The 19,741-nt window shown below is 31.7% G+C and overlaps 2 protein-coding genes across 3 annotated transcripts in view; one reads left to right on the forward strand and one right to left on the reverse strand.

Annotated features, from left to right (window-relative positions):
- LOC113393615 (uncharacterized) overlaps positions 1 to 15,623 on the forward strand; it is a 39,279-nt gene extending 23,656 nt beyond the window's left edge. For both annotated transcript variants that reach the window (XM_026630597.2, XM_026630598.2), the window contains exons 2-9: positions 7,792 to 9,711; positions 9,801 to 10,082; positions 10,167 to 10,470; positions 11,304 to 11,591; positions 11,935 to 12,106; positions 13,220 to 13,425; positions 13,708 to 13,895; positions 14,106 to 15,623. In XM_026630597.2, the coding sequence (XP_026486382.2) occupies positions 7,793 to 9,711; positions 9,801 to 10,082; positions 10,167 to 10,470; positions 11,304 to 11,591; positions 11,935 to 12,106; positions 13,220 to 13,425; positions 13,708 to 13,895; positions 14,106 to 14,373 (3,627 nt within the window). In that variant the 5' untranslated portion in view covers position 7,792 and the 3' untranslated portion in view covers positions 14,374 to 15,623. The remainder of the gene's footprint in view (positions 1 to 7,791; positions 9,712 to 9,800; positions 10,083 to 10,166; positions 10,471 to 11,303; positions 11,592 to 11,934; positions 12,107 to 13,219; positions 13,426 to 13,707; positions 13,896 to 14,105) is intronic.
- Positions 15,624 to 16,192: 569 nt separating this feature from the next.
- LOC113393617 (MIT domain-containing protein 1-like) lies at positions 16,193 to 18,564 on the reverse strand. Its single transcript, XM_026630600.2, has 4 exons — positions 18,365 to 18,564; positions 17,900 to 18,138; positions 16,985 to 17,184; positions 16,193 to 16,452 (listed from the first exon to the last, which is right to left on the reverse strand). The coding sequence occupies exons 1-4, from the start codon at positions 18,489 to 18,491 to the stop codon at positions 16,290 to 16,292; spliced, it is 729 nt and encodes a 242-aa protein (XP_026486385.1). The 5' UTR covers positions 18,492 to 18,564; the 3' UTR covers positions 16,193 to 16,289.
- Between the last annotated feature and the right edge of the window lie 1,177 nt (positions 18,565 to 19,741).

A 19,741-nucleotide genomic window follows, 5' to 3' on the forward strand; every position in this document is an offset into this window, starting at 1 on the left:
GGTAAATATGTACTTAACAATATAAGTATGACTAAGTTAATTCTTCTTCTTCAATTATATTGCAAAACGTGAGAAATTAAGCTATGTATTCCTATTTTGTAATTAGTTTTGAGTATCGATTTGATTTAATACATAACTATAGAAATACAGGAGGTTTCTTTTTGTAACTAATATCTAAACAAACTAATAAACCAATAGGCAATATACATAATATATAGTTTTTGTTTTAGTATATAATATTATTTATATAGTAGCTGCGCCTCGTAGTTTCACTCGCTTTAAATTTATTTAGACTTGACGTGAAAATCGTGAATTTCATGTTATTGGTATTTATAATATGCAACACCCATATCGTTAGAGTTAATGTATTTTGTTAGTTTGTAATAGAATACAATATTTTCATATGTTTTTCACTTATTCTTCAATATGTTCATTTACGATTTAATTTAATGTATTCGTATTACTACAACGTCTATCCTGAACGTATAATGAATAAACGAATCTTGACTGACTTAATTAGTAAATTACCACTTACCAGCAGTTTTGAATATAATTTAACATAATATATAAACATTCTTGAATAAAATATTCTATGGAAAAAATCTCTCAGTATAATCAGTAGTTATTTTTATACAGATTGTAGATATTAGATACAATAAAAAAAATTAACTAAAGACCTTGTATACTATTTACTTCATAGTTAACAGGTACAATCACATTCATCGTCGATATAGATAAAAAAATATACAAAAGTTCCTTTGTAAAGGTTAATTACATCCAAGTCTATCTCGTTTTACGTAACGCACGTTACTTTCACTACACACGCCATTGGGCGCGGAAGTCCCAACTCTAGTACTACGCGGAATGGAACGCAACAGTAATGGACAGATGTTAGAGAACCGGTAAGCGACGAGAATGCACCAAAGGGAACCGACGTCGTCTTTATACAGGCTGTGCATAAATTACAGCTTCCATTTTAAAAAAAAAAATCGTATTATTAATTAAAGCCGGAAGGAATGCGACTATGATTATAAATATATATGCAAAAGTTTAGAATTTTTAAATATTTAATCGAATAATTAGTTATAAATAAAGCAATAAACAACAGTCAACGAAGACATACTTATTCATACAAATCTACATACATAACAAGTTAATATTTCTGCGTTTCTTATGCTAATTAATTTGTAACGATTGCGTGATCGCCTATTCAAGTGTTGAAAGTTGCATACGAACAGACAATAGCTGCCACAGAGTATAAATGAAGCAATATGTCACTTCGAAGTCAATTTGTCAACATTGATTCAATATGACTGCTATGCAAATTACTCTACAAATATTCCTTTGACTAATATTAACAAATACTCGACCCATCTGTGTAAATTTAATAAGAAAAATATCTAAAGTATATTTGAAGTAACTGACGCAAATGGAATATTTTATTACTGTTATAGTCTCCGCGAATTTCCATTTTACAAAATCTTCTCATTTTATCATAGTTACTATAAACGACATATCTTATCAACAGTAATATTAAATTGAAAAAAAATATATATATTGTGAAAACTTTTTATCCGCCCTGTATAAACGTCCCATCAAACGAGGGGTGATAAGGGGCGATACTTCCACGCCAAAAAGCGGAACTCGATCACACCTGGCCGTAACTATAGAGATGAAATCACTACACGATGTCTCGATCGATATTATGTAACGGATTTTCATTCAATGGCATTTATTGTGTGGATATACTTTTTTTACGTAATTGTTTAGTCGGAGAATGGGTAGGGCAAATGGGCTACCTGGTGGTAAGTGGTCACCACATACCAAATACATTAAGGCATTAGCGCCACTAACCTTGGGAGCTAAGCTGTTATAGAATATCTGATGAGTGGGTGGTACCTACCCAGACGGGCTTGAACATACTCTATCTCTCAAACCTTGTTTAAATTTGTATTACTAATTCATGAAATAAATGAAATACCTAAAGTATTCTAAGTTTTATAACTTTTTGTAATTTCAACAGACGCGACCGACGTTTTGAAATACATATTAAACGGAACCTTTCAATACTGTCGATATAAATGTAAATTGCTTACATTTGTAACTATTCCCCGTTTGAAAATTCCTTAATTGAATGAATTAAAGAATGAAAGTTTTTGCGTGAATTTATTTATAAACAAAGTAAACATTAAATAACCATTCAATATACTTGTTTACGTAAACGTTTTTGGCTACGAGCTCATTCAATAAAGTGCTTTAAAAAAGTTATCATGGATATATAATAAACGTAATAGCGCTCTGAAATAAAATTCTGACAATATAACGAAACAGACCAGAGCATTGTGAGTATACCTTTGTTTATTTGTAAAAATAACTTAATTATATATGAATCGAAACACTAGTACTGAATGTTTATTCGTAAAAAATATCCAAATTATTTGTTTCTATTAAACTCAAAGGCAATGAGATATTGAAGCGTAAATGACTGCAACAAATTTAAATAAAACAAAAAAGTCATTACTTTTATCCGTGTTCGACATTCAATTTCCAATAGTTCACGCAAAATAGGGACATGTGTGGCAAGGGCGCGTACGATACAGCCAAGCGTGGCGTATGGCAGACGAGCAGATGACACGCGACCGTTAAACCAGCTGCAAGAATGGACGCCATTTACGACTTATGCTATTTTTTACACCATTTCACGTTTCTCGATAAACATTAATAATAGTTAACCTTGTCATAGTTAGTTAAGTCAGGTGTGCATACCAAGCCTTATACGGCTTTTATATACAACGTGAAGATGATTACACGTTTATAAATAGTTTTAATTAAGAAATTGGCACGCGTGTTTGGGCTGCGATTAAAATTCAAATTGCTTAAAGCTGTTTTTAACAATAATCCCTGGCAGTGACCTCTTCAAGGTCGATTCACAACATTGTCTACCAAAAGAGTATTTTTACTTAGCATTAAATTCAAAAACATTATAAAAAATGAATTACATATATTGCATATGATTTTGATCTTAATACAATTATACAAACAAAATCTAATTTATTAAAAATAGACACTATAAAGTTAAAAAAAAAAATTATTAAAGTTTTTGAAAAAGTACATATATGTTGTATGTTTGTATTACAAAATATATAACAAATGTTTATTTCTTACAAATGCAACTGGTCACGGACGCATCTCTAGTGGAGCGCGGTAAATGTGCCATCTCTTTAATTTGGTCATGCTTTCGCTTCACGATCATTACTATTTATGACGTATGTTTGCTCTGATTCTTGATTCAATTACAACAAAAAAGTTGAATCATAATTTAACTTGGACGTTTACCTACTTCTTAAACGATTTATACATAAGATATTCATTTGTTAATGTCAATTTAATTACTTAATAAATATTGTTAAAAAACTCGTTACTTCAAACTGCATAATAATATAGCATATTATATATATGTATAACGAATCCAAGTAGTGTCGGTCGGTAGTCGCTTCGTTTGGATTAATTTTGATATTAATAATACGGCTAGAATTTATAAAGATATATTACCTACTTTTATTATGACACAGAAATCACTTTACGAGGTAAAAACACATCAATCAACGTTGGAACATAATATCTGTCATTAGTAATAGATTAAATAAATCCCATCCTGTGATTTGCACGGACAGGCAATATGTATTAAAATAAGTTATTAAACCATATTCAATACTTGATAAGATGCCTGACTTGTTGCGGGACAATTATTATTTATTACAACTTTTTTTCAATAAATGGGCTATATGATGTCTTATTTCAAATCGGAGGCACTGCATCTTCCGCGTTCAAATAAACAAAATAACAACACTACTAGCTTTGCACGCTGTCTATTCCTAATTTCTTCCAAATCCGTCCGTCCAAACATAAACAATCATATTATTAAGAAGAATTTGATTTATATCTTTATTTATAACTTTTTTTTTTAAATGTTAAAGTAATTTAATTAACAAGAAGATTTAATTTACTAAAAAAAAGCAAAATTGTCTTTTAAATTCAATGTCAAACAATGTTCAAACATTCATTGTTAGCATTGAAGCGTATCTAAATGTACCAGGGAAACTGAAAGCGGAGGAAGTATACAAGGGCCTTTCGAAGTAAGGTCAAAGACTTTGTGATAAAATTCCTTGAAACTTTTTAAATTGCTTTATTTTATCTTATCCTAGTACGGAACATAATTGTAAATATATGAACAATATTTGAGATGAGATTAATTTTGTCTTGATTTTTGTTAATAAACCAACAAAGAGACAAACTAGTATAGTTAAAGAAGCTGGTTCTGTTTATTTGTTAGTAGTTGCCGCACGTGGATTCGTCCGCATTGCAGGGGACAGATGTTAGGTATGCCCCATGTCGATGATGATCGGTTGATGAATAGTTTAATAAGACATGAAAACGTAACAAAAAATAAACTCACTTTCGAATTTTATAATATTAGTTAAGATTCGAAGTAAAAACTAATGACGCAATCACGATCAAAATAGATTTATTTTAATGGAGCTTTAGGAATTTAAATAAAAAATATGATTGCGTTAAATGAGCGCCTATATTTGTTTCGTTTCGTATTCGTATAACGTACTCGATCTATCAGTTATCCCGCATCCCCTATAGTTCTATTTCACATAGGCATTGACGTGAGACGCATAGCTTTTTATTAAATATTACTACTTTTTAATAAAGAGATATTTAAAAATATATTAATCGTTCCTAGTGTTATTAACCTAGATAAAGAAAAGTACCACAACCAAATAGATACACTGGAGTACTCAACTGCTGACTTCTATATTCGAACAACTACTGACTACTTTGCGAGAAAAAAAACTTAGTAACTTTTACAGGCCCGATTGGCGGGCTTGAACCTAAATTACTAGAATTTTAAATATCTGCAGACTTAAGAGCTAGCGATTAGACCAACGAGGTAGTTTATATGAGATAATTAATATAAAAAATCTTACGAAAAAGCATAATTCAACAAGACTTCCAGGCTAGCATGGAATTTTAAAAGCATAAACATTTCTTAGATAACTTGTTTACTCCGTATGAAGTGCAAGATAACTAGATTTTAACAATTAACATCAGACAAGTATGACGAAATAATCCAGCTATGAGCGCTAATTATTAAAAATATTTCTCAGTAATTAACGGTCGTTAGTGTGTACGCGCCACCATTAGTACTGAACTGATAGTTTGCGCAACTTAGGTCACTTGCAATGTGTAATACAGAATCGTCGTAATTAAATATATGTTTATATAGTAAACGAGCGGACGCCTGAGCTTTGTAAACGAAATTATTTTTTTTACAAAAATAATTTATTTCTGTCTATCTTGGAAGCCAAACAGACACAGATTATATCGCGAATGTTATTTAGGAATGATGACTGAGTATATCAAGACAAAAAAGTATAATTGATAGCCTGTTTCGTTTTTTAAAGTCGGTTAAAAGTATAATACTAGTGACGTCGCGTTGTGGTTTCATAAGACGGAGAAGCGTGGATCTATGTCGTGTGAAGTGGTTCGTGAAGTTGATCTAAACAAATATTAAAGTAAATAACAGCATATATGCCCCACTGTTGGGCTAAAGGCTCCTCAAACTTTGAGGAAAAGTTTTGGAGCTAATTTCACGCGCTGCTCCCATGCAGGTTAGTGGCTACACATGTGGTCGTATTTCTTTGAAATAAGGCACATCCAGCATTAACACAAATTAAGCACATTACACAATAAATTCATTGGAGCTCGCCTGGGTTTGAACCCGCAATCTTCGTTAAGATGCACACGTTCTAACCACTGGCCCATGTATTGTTGGTCTTATGCTTAAACAAATAAATTATATTAAAAATGTTCATAATAAGATGAAAACTTAAATATTCGGCTAAGATTTACTTGTATAGCCATTGCGTCATTTCAAATGTGGGCTTAAAAATATATTAAATACCTTAGCAATTTGATTATTGCCAAAGTATTGTTTTCATGCACAATTCTTTATATCGAAATTATCGAGCAATTAAATCGACGTAAGGTCAAAATATAACGAGTTTTAACTTAATTTTCGTAAGAGATTAATCGGCGTAAAATAGCAATTTAGTTTTATTATACTCCTTTCATTTTATGATTTTTTTCTATCGAAAAGAATGTATAAATATTTCAAGGAGTATACTTTTAATAAAATTAAAATATTGTATCTATATGAATCATTTTTCCAATGAGAAGTGAAATTATTCATCGCAGATCGCAGGTGTGTTGCCGTTATTACGCAGACTAAAAATATATAAACATTTAAAATATTTTTTCTGTGTGTCTGTTTAGTAGGAAGTCGCTGGATATTTTAAATTTAGGGAACTTAATTGAACTTAATTTTTAGCATCGACAAAACTAAACTAAATCACTAAATGTGTGCAAAACTTACAAGACGAATGGTTGAACAGATAAAAAAAAACATATTTTGAACCACACACGAAATATGGAATTATAAAAGAAGTTTGTGACATAGACTGGCCCTCCCAATCACCCATCGCGTTCGTAACTACCGAACGATTCTACACGATTTTCAGCAATAGACAGATTCAATAGAAAGATTTCGGTGTATAATTCATTTAAGTTTTGTGAAAATTGGCTGAAATGTGTTTATGATAAACGTAAAGTAGACCTTTAGTCCATCCGAAGCCAGGGTGATAGCTACTATAGTATTTAAATAAATCATATATTTTTATGACGTGTCTCATTGTCGACGAACAAATATTATAATTTGAAAGAAGAAACAATCAACATATATATTATTAAATATATAATGTAGATAATTAACATACGTAATTTCTTATTGGAGTCGTCTCATTAAGAATATTCTCAATAACAAATTATAAATCATGCTTAATATTTATAGAATCAATACCATTATCTTAGTTTTTTTATCTTTCCTAGTCAAAAGTTATTATTATTATTTTTGTTAATTAAAATTGAAACAACCGCCGTCGTGAATCTGCGTAGCAAGACCGTTCGACAGAGAATGCTTAGTAGGCGTTAAATCTTTTTTACCGTTCAATTGTATGTGATCTATAAAGTTTAAATAAAGAATTAACATTGCGTACGTGTCCGTGGTCGCTACTGTCTTATGTTTTACTTGATTCAAATCGACTATCATTACAAATAAGTAACACTTGGTTATTGTGATTCATATCTTGACTCAGACAAACCGCAAGCTAGCCTTATTTAACTTAGGAAAGAGATTATTTTGCAACGATCGATTATGAATCCTAATACAACTAAATATAGTCTCAAATTGTATGTTACTTACAATTAGTACGTTTAAGCGTTTACTATAAGAATACGCAAAGTCCCAGTTGCTACGTCAAAGGCACACGAGGGGCGCCGAAATCAATGCTTAGTGTTTGAACTTCGAATAATGCACTCATACAATAGAATCTGCAACGGTTTTAAGCATCTGCTCGAAGCGTGTTTTCAAATGTTAAATGTTGCGTTATGACCATATTAATAGTAATAATTTGTCACCTAATAATTTAACCTATCGATTCAGATTGTTGTTATGTTGGAATGCATCATGTATTAAATATGTAATTATAGTTTGATCATAAGGAAAGAGCCGACACGCATCACGCGTCGTGCATTCTCGGCCTATACCCGGCTATAATGGACCAAGAAATTACGTCATTTGAAGTTTGAACCGATCATTACACCCGTCACCTTCAATTTTCCCACGATTCATTTACCTAACTCTTTGTGTTTTTTTTTGTTTCACAGGATGTCAAATTTTCAACGAACAAGAAGCAAAGTTTGGTGGGGTGACGCATCGCCAAATATTGGCAGTCCAGTGGCTCAACCCGAGTGGAACCAAAACAATCGGAGAGATGACCAAGAATGGGAGCCTCAGCTTCCTCATTGGATAGCTAATCAGCCCGAACAAAGGAACAATAGCCACGATAATTTGGCGCGCGCGAATAATGTGCCAAATCAATGGCCTCTTCGACACGGCAGTCCCGGCAGTCATAAGAGCCAAGATTCAGGGTTCTCGGACTCTGACAGCTCTCCACCGACATCTCAGTATTATTCTTCGCCTGAAAGTAGTGATAAAAATAAATCATCAAATAGCAGCGACTCGAATAATAATGAAAATGTAACTGTTAAGCAAGCCAACGATTTTTTAAACCCTTTAAATAATAAAGACGTCGTTGACAGTTCAAACGTGTCTGATAATGCTAGTGGTGCTACTCCTACACCTAAGCCGAGATTGAGAAGTAGCAGTGTAATTCAGACTCCCTACGATTTGCAAAAATATTGCGAAATTCATAAAGATGAAGAACATATGGAATTATTAAAAGATAAAGATGATAATAACGTAGAAACTAAATATCCAACTCCAAGAAATGTTAATGACGATAAACAAAATATCGATAAAGTTACAAAAAATTATGACAACAATTTTAATACAAATTCTACAAAAAATGTTAAAAGTATAATGTCAAATAATAACGTTCAAAACATTACCATAAAGAATAACGAGAATACTCCAAATACGAGTGCAATAGAAGTCGATACCAAAGATATATCTGTAAAGAATTTAAATATTTTAAGCCCTTCTAAAAAGTATCCAGTTAAAAAAATCGTATCGGGTCCTGATACTGACAGCCCTAAAACAATCAAATTAGCGAAAGTAAAAGATTTAGAAACGAACAAAAATAAATCCGATGACAGTATTGAATATATAAAACTATGTCACGATAATGAAATCGCAGTCAACAATCAGCCAAGAGTTCGGACACCGATAACTAACGTATCTTATGTTCCGACCGAAAGAATGTCTTCAGCAATATCTGAATTTAGACGTAGTACGTCAAATGAGGAAAACATTCCTATTTCCACTACTCCTATATTTCAAAGGAATAGATTAAATCAGTCACTTAATTTTGAAGGACAGAGATTAGATCAACAAATATTAGATATTCAAGATGGTTATCGTTCTTTGGGATACATAGATGAAGATGAATTATCTAAACCAAAAATGGTATATCCAAAAGAACAAATGCACAAACCAACTAAAGCTTTATTGGGAAAAAATATTATGGATAGCCTTCACTTGAAGCCTACAAAAAAAGTCGGTCCTAAAGCGAAACATCGCACAAAAGGGGAAAAAATCAAGGAGCCATTCAAATTATTTTCCTCGAAAAAGGAGAAACCTGGCGTTGTTGACAACAAGGCAGGTGGAATTTTAAATGGAAGTCGAGTGCCATCACTAGGTTTACCTCGTACATGCGAGCAGAGCTCCTGGGTCATTGTTGGGTATCCAGAACAACATGAAATGTTAATACCAAATTATAATGAAAGACTCGTGTCTACAGAAAATGATGCAAATTTAAAAGAAAAAGATAAAATTTCGGAAAATAATGGTAACGCCAAAAATGGTAGTCTAACGCCACCCCCACAGTTTCAAGATAAACAAAAGATTCCATACGATACAGACTCGAAATCAAACAAAGATTTATCGCACGATTCTAAAAGAGAAAAGTTAAAATTTGAAGACATGAATTTCATGGACGTTCAGTTAGACTTAGCATGTACGTCGACACCAAAAATGCTCGCACCTCATGAGTTTATGAATGGTGTAAAGAGTAGTAATAAGAAAACTCCTCGGAGAGTCAATCTCTTAGAAAATTTCAACAGCGGGTAAGATGTTTTCATTATCAATGTCATGTTGGTATTTAATTGTATATAAATTTTTCCATAAAGCATTCTAATCATTATTATTATTTTAGGTTAATTTTAAACAACCGCAACGAGATATTGTACAGAGAAAGAAGCATAGATCAGACAACATTAGAACGGTTGTGTGAAAGAAAACCGGAACCAGTTCAGTATTGGCTGTGCGATTTGGTCGGTTCATGTGAGAACGAATGTATGACGACGCTTCAAAGTAAACCTCTCGGTGCTGAGATGAAAGCACTAGTATCAGCTAGTTCAGCCACAATTACCGGTAATATAAAAAAGGTGCAGACACACGGGCAGATCATAGTACACCAATATAGTGACGTGATAAGGTAAATATTCTTTTTAAATATTACTAAAAATATATAATATTGATATGTTTAAGACAGAGTTTATAACAAATTATTTTATTTCAGACAAATTGAATCACAACAGACTACGGAAGAGCAAATATGTCTCCTCGTAGCGAATATCAATGAATTCGTGCTAGCTCACAGCATCACCTTGAATACGAAACCTCCGGGAGAAACACCAGAAAGATGGGACAAAATCAAACTATCCCTACAAATATATCTCCAAAAACTAATAGATATCGGAGAAGACGTGAAAATTGAACTAAATGAAAGTAAACCCGAATGGAGTTTAGTTCAGAAACATTTGGATACGTTGATCGAAATATTTCTAGAAACGACCAAAGCTGTTTTAGTTCAGCAAATGAAGGTTGGTACCATATTCATTAATTTAATCTCCTTTTTTTCTGTAGTCGAAAGCATACTTTTAACAGATTTCACAATTTTACATTTTAAATAATTTTACAGATACCCATAAAATAAGAAAGTTAGAAAATATTTCTAGAATATTCATTAAAACAAAAAAATACTAATAACATAAGTCACTAATTGGCCATACAATCAAAATGTAATAGTTTAAATTGAAATCTAATACGGCTAACGACTAGTGAATGCATCGTTGGAATAAATAGCTGAGATATAATCTCACAATTTACATAAACAAGTGGATATTTAATATCGTAGGAATGCAATATTCGATAGAGTATAGTGTTATGGCCAATTCTATGTTCTGTAATCCCAATTACATATTTTATGCTCCGTGAATTCCTAAACTGGAAAACATCGTGTTGCGTCTGCTATCTACTTCCTTGTAAACACAAATTTACAAGTTAATTTTTTTTTTGTTTCATTAATTGGGTTTAGGCAAAGGTACTGACCATAAAGCGCACTCGTTCACTTCTTTCATAATAATATCTAATCTTTTAATAGTACTAAACTTTTGATATTTTTTTATATATCGTAACGTACGATATGTGACTAGAGGAAATGTCGGATTAAAAATATTCATATGGCTTTTAGGCGTTAATGGACACGGTTTAATTTTGTCTTTTTCTCATAGGATAAAATAGTATTCAAGATAAAAACGTCGATATTCAAAAACAATCGTAATTGTGGGAACTTGTATCTATCCTAAAACAATCTCAAATTCTATTCTTTATTTATCAATGCAAGTATTTAATCTAATATGTCATTATTTTTTAGACACTTGTGTCAATAATCGAAGAACCACCATCAGACATGATTCTAAAGAGCACACTAACTTCTATCGGACATTTAGCGATGCTAACTGGAAATACAGAAAATTCGTTACACGAAAAGTGTGCTAAGATCATGAAGAACGTCACTGAGCTACCGTTCGTGGACTGCGGAGTGCCCAGGGCGCTGTTAACGGCCATAATTGAGACCAAGAAGAGCTCAATAAAGGCGCTGTCTTTGAGAGCGCTCGCAACGGTCTGCGTCAACGGGGATGCGGTCAAGCAGTTTGAAGAGGTACGTTATAATTGAATTGGATTATTGTGTGTATTCCGCATAACAAACTTAATTTACTTGTATTTTTTTTTATTTTAATTGAACTCATAAATAAACTATTAGGGGGCGGACGTTTCACGATTTATTATAAAGTATTTATTTTATAAACACCTGAAGGAGGTTACGTAAAAATTGCATGTATTTAATTGTACATTTCATAAATATATATGTAGTACGTAATTACAGTTTTAACTTCAAATAATTTCTTTATTTATTTCTATTTTAAAATGTATGCTTCAAAATTAAATTAATTTACTACTTTCTACGACATCAAATTCCTTTACATAAACAATGTTATTTTCAGGGTGGTGGTATCGAAATACTATCAGACATTCTCTCGGATAAATCGAACCCAGAACCCCAGATGCGAGAAGCCATCACTGTCCTGACGCAGATCACTGCGCCCTGGCTGAGAGGTCACTATGACCTTACACAATTACACGTGTTTTTGAAAAGCATCGTTGCAAATATTACTGGTAAGTTGAAAGTTAATAACATATTTGATTTTATTGTTAATTCAAAATATTTAATTACTTTTTATGTGTATCTTATATAAATTACACACGAATGTTCAAGAAAACAACACTATATTTAATGTTTAACAACATATAATACTGACACGCCTTATTTTCCAATAAGTATAATGTATCATTCGATTTATAAGTATATATTTAATCGCTTAAAAAAGTAGCCAGAAATTAATTTCATAGTATTTTATATTGCTGTATCAATATATTTATACTTGATTACTACAAACGCAAAGCTCATGCTTTAATAAAATTATAAAATTCGCGTTATAGTTATTATTTAATACTTTACCTAAAAAAAAATACGTTGATTTGATTTGAGTTGATACCTTCAAAATAAATAAATCGTTTTTTTTAGAAATATATTTCAGTATAATACAATGACGAGGTTTTTTTTCTACTGATACGTGTACGTATTTTGAATGATTACGCATATAATTCTGAGAATTTAACTAGGGACGGAACGTAGAATATTATAAAATTAAGTTTTGTATACCATACAACTTCAACAAAGTATACGACATCTAGTGATGAATAGCGGCAACACTTTTTCTTACCAACATCTAAGTCAAATGGTGCTTACAATTTTTTTAAAACGCCTGTTCATTATTTGTGTAAACACTCATCGTAGAGGATTTGTCTTATACGAATATATTTTATACATTTATATACTATGCGTCAGAAACATTATAAAACATTACGATTTACGAGATACTGAGCACAATCAACATATACTATGTTTTATGAAGTAGATACATACATACGGATTATTAAAAAAAGTAAAAGGCACATTTATTCAGATTATTATGACGATATAAATTTTAATTACCAAATTAATATATATTACACTGATGATGGAAACAAAAGATTATATAATTTTCCCGATAAACGTTATCTCTTATGGTATTAATAATTTAATTATTGTTATAACATCTCACTCAATGTTCAAACGCAATAACAGCAGAATAACTTACGCAAAGCTAATGTTTAACATAATCATTAAGAAAATTACTCAAGTATTCGTTTAGGTATTTTTCATGTATACATTATATTCCTTCGCAGATATTCTTTCTCGTACGGATTGCTGTCAACTATTGCTACTTTGCACTGCGTGCCTCGTGAACCTCGTCAGAGAGTTGGAGTTGGAAAAAAAGCAGGACACAAACACTGGCGCCGATATCGTAGAGGTGCTAATGAAGAACAAAACTCTCGATAGACTGTTGGATGCGGTGAAACGCCGTGGACCGAATCTATCCGTGTTCCTACAGGTCAGTGGCCGTAATATTTAGATATAAGAAGAAATAAAAATAAATAAACTTTAGATTAACACATCTCATGCGATTTACCAATAGCCCGACTATATTGTACACTACTAAGAGTTCTTGATTAATGTCATTATTTTATACTCATCTTTTTTTAATGTTCCCCTTAAAAATCTCCCTAAATAAACCCCTGTACATCTCGTTTCCCCATAAAATTTTGGGGGAAACCCTCAAGTTGGCATCACTATGCATGGGTAGTTTAATCGAATTCTGAATTGTTCGTTTCAGGAGCAAACGGCGGCGCTGCTGTCGTCGCTGTCCCGCGTGCCGCGCTGCGTGCTGTGGCTGTCGGGCGCGCGCTGCGCCGGCGCCGCGCTCTGCTGCTTCGTGCGCGTCGCGCCCGCGCTGGCGCCGCGCGCCGCCGAGCTGCGCGCGCAGCTGCGTCTGCACGCGCACGCCGCTGAGGCTATGTCACGGTGACTATTCTTATTTTGATATACGTATAATATTCTCAGTAGAAAGCAAAAGGCTAAAGCGCCAGAATGATAGTTTTGAGAAATTAAGTTTAGTAACTTACTCATTATCCAAAAGTACTATTTTGGTGGTTTTTCCTTTCCACTGACGATATGATCAAATTTGTGTATTTGTATAATTTCAACTTACTTACTTTATATCATTTATTTCAGACTGGCGATAGTACCAGATGTAGCAAGTCAGATCGTTCAACTCGAGGGCGTTCCTCATCTTACCCGCTTGGTTAGGTTGCAGCGAACACGCCCTCACACGGATGTCAACCCAGACCAGACCCTCATTCATTGTCTTAAGGCCCTCCGGACCATTTACAAGCACCATCCGGAGGCCTTCACAGACCAGAAAGATGTTGATGAAATGATCAAACCTCACTTAATGGAATCTTTAATGCTGTTCTCTGCTAAACAAGAGAGCTATGTGTAATAAACATAGTTAATATTTTGTCTTTGTGTCAAAGTTATTGCTTATGATTTTACAATATATTTATTTTACATCAAATAAATTATTATACCTCTATTATTAGTAGTGAACTTCCAAACATTAAGGCGCCGAATTAATCAATAGCGGAATTTTAACGCTCTGACTTTTATTTCCGATTCGAATGCAACCGAAGAATTGAACCCTATGAGATTTTAATGGACTTTCACATTGCATTTTTACTCATTTTTTTATTACGTTATAAGTTTTGTAACAACAGAGACATATGTAGATTTGGTTCGCCGTTTATAGCCTATAAACAAATAAGCCATTATTTATAAATCTGGCTGTATGAGCTATAAAAGAAGTACTAATTAATCTAAGAGATTTCATGCTGAGAACATTCCAAAGATTATATATTTAGTAACTAACAGAAAATTAAAAAATAAGATTTTTTTACTGATTAAACTATTAAATATATTCGCTGGTATGTTTAAAACTGCTTAATTCTCAAAAAAAGACTCCTTTTTATGTTTATTTGCCCAATTTTTACAATCAAGTCAAAAAAAAAAGTTGACAATTGAATAAAATTTCATGCTATACTTTTTACTAATATAGTATAATCTGTATAGTTGCAAGTCCTCTTGTACTTTTTATGTTTATAATAATTGTAAATAAAATGTTTATAGCTTTTTGTTTAATAATTTATGTTATAGTCCCTGAGAGGCCATACTTAGGCTAGTCTTTATCCTACATGTTATTCCATGCACGTCTATAGTACTAAAGCGGAAAGCCGACCGGCGACCGGTGAGAGAATTCGTTTCTGACGTCTGTCAGGTCACGAGTTGCACTACAAAATTAAACAATTGACATAACATTGTAAGAACGTAGAATGGATACTAAAATTTAAACTTGGCGCAAATTGTAACATTTACTTTAAATTTATATAATTATATAGTTCATAGTTACATCGTCCATTCGATCACGGACCTAACGTTCGCTAGAAACGCTTTATCTAAGCACCCGGGCAACAACTTAATATTGTTATTAACCAAGACGACAACATAAATTATTTTATTGTTCTCGTAAATAAATTTATGTATGAAAACATCACAGCTCTCGACTAACTCATTGTAAAAGAACTTATAATTTTACTCAAACTTTTATAATTTGTAAAAATATATTAAACAGGAACTTGATTAGTTCTGCGTATTGTTGTTTATAAAATAAAATATAATGCTCTATTATAAAAAAAAGTCATTTTGTTTTTTAATTTGTACCTCACCTTTACTTCTGGGCATACTCTACGTTACCAACTCAAACAGACTAGTTAGAGGCTCTTAGTTATATAAAAATATATTTTTTTAAATCTTTCTAACATCTCTATACGATATTGAATCAACTAACAAAGTGTTTTAAGCGATAAATGTTAGATTAATTAGAAAAAATGTATCTAAGTACATTCTATAACAACATTGAAATGGAAGATATAATACTATTTAATTAATATAACCCATAAATCAACCCCACGAGTTGTTATGTGGTCACTAGATGGCGTTGTTTGCTTAATAGTAAATAAATATTACTGTCGCGGTTGATTTTGAAAGTAGTTTAGTTTCCTATATATTGCGTGTTATAGAGGCCAATGGTCTTTTTTTTTCTCGCTGGAAAAACGCATTACGCGCTTCCCCCACGTGATGGAAAGTGGGGGGTGCGTGGGACTACACGGATTTTAAAAACTCTTTAAATATGAAAACATTTTATTGACATAAAATATAATAAATGGTACAAACATTGAATGTAAAGTTTTATTAACTGTATCTTTGTATTCTTATTCTTTTTTTAATATTTCAATCGTTATTATTTACATTGTCAAGAATACCACAAGGGTAATTTACAACAACAGCAATAATTACAACATTTCATCCATATGATTGCTTAACATTTTTCGAATGAACTATGTCAACTGTGGTCTCGTGACACGGCCTCAAATCCAAATCAAACACACCGAGGCAGAACTTATTTTCGGGCGCTTTAAAAAAATCTAGTCCTCTTCCAATTTTAATTATCCATCCAGAGCTCAATCTGAAAAATATATACAAATAATTAGCTTGATACTAAGTTCCATCCGAGGCTTTGTCTATGTATTTGCCCACATTTTAAGGAGGCTTTGCTGATCAGATATTAGGTACCCTATTTTCTTTTCTGTACCCAACAGTATGCAAGCTAAATTTCATTATAAACACTTGAGTAATGCGTAAAACTTGAAAGTGTGACTAATAAACTTACTTTGTTTTTTATTGTATCAGTAAATATGATATTGGCATAAATGACGAAAATTAAATATTGTATAATACAGTAGTGTATTCCAAATTCCATTGATACAAAATGAGTAGGTATCCTTGCAATGTGTTACTCTACTGTAGTAGGCATTAAGTGCCTGATGAATATATGTATGTCTTTAGATAAAGTAATACATAATTATTTCCTAAGTATATATGTATCTAACTACTTATGCCCTTAGTACTTTAATTTTCCTTCCAAACTTTTGGTCAGTTCAAATAAAGATCAAAGGAAACAGCTATTATTTTACTATCTCAATAATCCATTTACTTACGTAATTTGCCTATCATGGAGTGTGTCAGAATATTTTACAATCAATTTTATATTGTATTTTATTAAATCATTCTTAAGATTAAGGAGCCATTCCCGTTGATCTCCTTCTGATTTTCCATCTTTTGTAGTAATTAGTTCTATGTGTCTCAGATTACTACATGACCTAGCTAGCAATTCACACAGCCTTAGAAAGTTTTGAATCTGTTAACAAAATAAATATTTAAATATGAAAATGAAATCAAGAAGCAAATTTTAGGGAAGCGAAGGATTTATTTTTTTCAGGTCCTATACTGATATGTTACATATGGCAACACTGGGACAGGTACTGATATGATCTAGCCTATACAATCAATATATAAACAAATCTTAGATTTAGATATTCCAATGGATTCATTTTTGAAATATATGTCCATTTTATAATATGACACTGTTTCACTTAACTCCTTATATCCACTTAAATTTGACTTCTAAAGTTCCAATAACAGGTTCTTCGACATACAAAACAATGCAAATTTTTTTTTCAAAATCATCATGTACACAGATTATTCAAACTCTTCACCAATTATATTTTCAATTCAATGTCCAATGTAAACAACATTTGGTTTTTGTCCTCTTGTGACTGGAATAGACTTATATGTGGAAGTTATATATATTTATTACTATAGTTTTAAGTCATAATATTATTGATATCTACTAATTGATTAACCAGCCAACATATTCTTCAGAATAACCAGTAAAGATACCCAAAGTGTAGCTTATTAATGTGTACCATGTAATGAGAAAAAAAATCATAAATGTAATATTCGAATGATCCTTTTTTTACCATAAATATTTATATATTATAAATATCTCTTTTACATGCATGAAGTCACATGTGCACTAGTTTTACAAAAAAAGTAAATTAAAATAGTGTTACCTGATGAAAACTTCTTATATATGGATCTTCAACACTAACATACTGGATTTCCTCATCGAGAAACCTTCCGAACAAGGTCTTGTAACTGTGACCAGTAGAATTATTTTCTATGTGTACTTGTTCATGAAACTGGCCAGCTTCTTTTTGCTTTAAAACTAACTTTTTAATTGCTTCTGCTCTATTCATGTACTCCTCAACTTTTTTTCTTAAATAACTTTTTGTTGTGTCATTACATTCACCTTTAATTAATAAATTGTACATTAAAATAGCTTTATATTTACATTACATTACAGGATTTTGACAGAAATTATTTCATCAATTTACTGGCACCTGATATTTTGAGTTAGCATATTATTATTTTTAATTCTATTAATATAATAATGATCATTCATTCAAGTTTTTAAAATATCCTGTCAAGTGAGAATATTGAGCTAGTAATTAGTCTAGTAATAAAAGTAAACAAACCTTTCATCTTATTAACTAAAATCTGTATACCTTCTTGATAACAAACAAGAGCTTCAGTGTATCTTTTGTTGGTATCTAATTCAACGCCTCGTTTCAAAATACTTACGGCAGCACTATCAATATTCATAATTAATATTTATCACTACAACTAAAAAATAAAATGTCTGCTATAAAATTGTATTTGCCCGTAATTTCGCCTTATTATACATATAATTATATATAATTACGGAAACGAGTATGAATGTAATAGATATTGTTTAATAATAACAATTAACAAATTGTATTGCATTTATTTTGACAATGACATGATATTTATAAACACAAGTCTATTTAATGTTTTCAAATTTCGTATTTATCCAAGACTACGCATATTCTGCTTAAAATTAGTATAAAATATTTTTTATTTTGCTATGATAACAGGCTTATCTAAATACATATTCGGTAAATAAAACAACTATGAAAAATTCAAACAAAATATAAAAAATATATATTTAGTAATAATTACTTCGCTTTAGCTTTACTGAATATTAAGAAAACTGCTGATCTGTGGGGACCTTTATCACTATGGAATTAGAGAATGTGCGCTCGACTTTTTGAATTCTTATCTTAATAATAGAATTCAGAGGGTTGACGTTAAAAGAAAACGGCCTCCTGGGGTCTAAGTTGGTATAGGGGTCCCTTAAGAATCAATTCTTGGACCTTTTCTGTTCCTCATATACATAAATGACTTGCCCTTTCTTGTTGGGAACAAACATGATATAGTATTGTTTGCTGATGATGCCTCCTTAGTTTTTAAAATGAATAGACAGCAGGTACAGTATGACGATGTAAACAATGCTATCTCTGTATAGTACACTCTCTATAGTAAACTGGTTTAGCATATATAATTTTAGGCTAAATAATAAAAAAACAAAAATTGTAAAATTTTTGTCTGATGTACTTATCAATATGGATTCGATTGATTCAGTTGAGTCAGCTGAATTTTTTGGCTTTACTGTTGATGCCATGGGTCTGGAAAATGTGATACTCATAGCATTGATACAAGGAACAAACACAAATTTGATACTGTTACTCGACTGTATAGAGTCAGTAACTCTTTTGAAGGGCCAAGGTATACAGTTCTACAACAGGATCCCAGAAAGCGTTAAAAATGCCTCTGTTGCCAAATTAAAAAAAAATGTTAAAGATTTTTTGTGTGTGAAAGGTTATTATACAATGAGTGAGTTTATGATTCATAGCACATCTTGGGAATTAAACGATCGCCTTCTGGCTATTTCTGTTATGAATAGAATTCAATGTATGTATGTAAATAATAAAATTGACAAAAAAAAGACCCGCTGAGTTTCTTTCGCAGGTTTTTCTCAGGTCAGAGTATTT

Source organism: Vanessa tameamea, chromosome 22, assembly GCF_037043105.1.
Source record: "Vanessa tameamea isolate UH-Manoa-2023 chromosome 22, ilVanTame1 primary haplotype, whole genome shotgun sequence".
NCBI lineage: Eukaryota > Metazoa > Arthropoda > Insecta > Lepidoptera > Nymphalidae > Vanessa > Vanessa tameamea.

Bases quoted from the DNA above. Each gene is read 5' to 3' on its own strand.
- LOC113393617 (XM_026630600.2), bottom strand. From the start codon at position 18,491: ATGAATATTGATAGTGCTGCCGTAAGTATTTTGAAACGAGGCGTTGAA. The intron at 18,139-18,364 runs GTTTGTTTACTT...TATTAATTAAAG, and splicing joins TTTAGTTAATAAGATGAAAG to GTGAATGTAATGACACAACA. The intron at 16,453-16,984 runs GTAAGTAAATGG...TATATTTTTCAG, and splicing joins CTCCATGATAGGCAAATTAC to ATTGAGCTCTGGATGGATAA.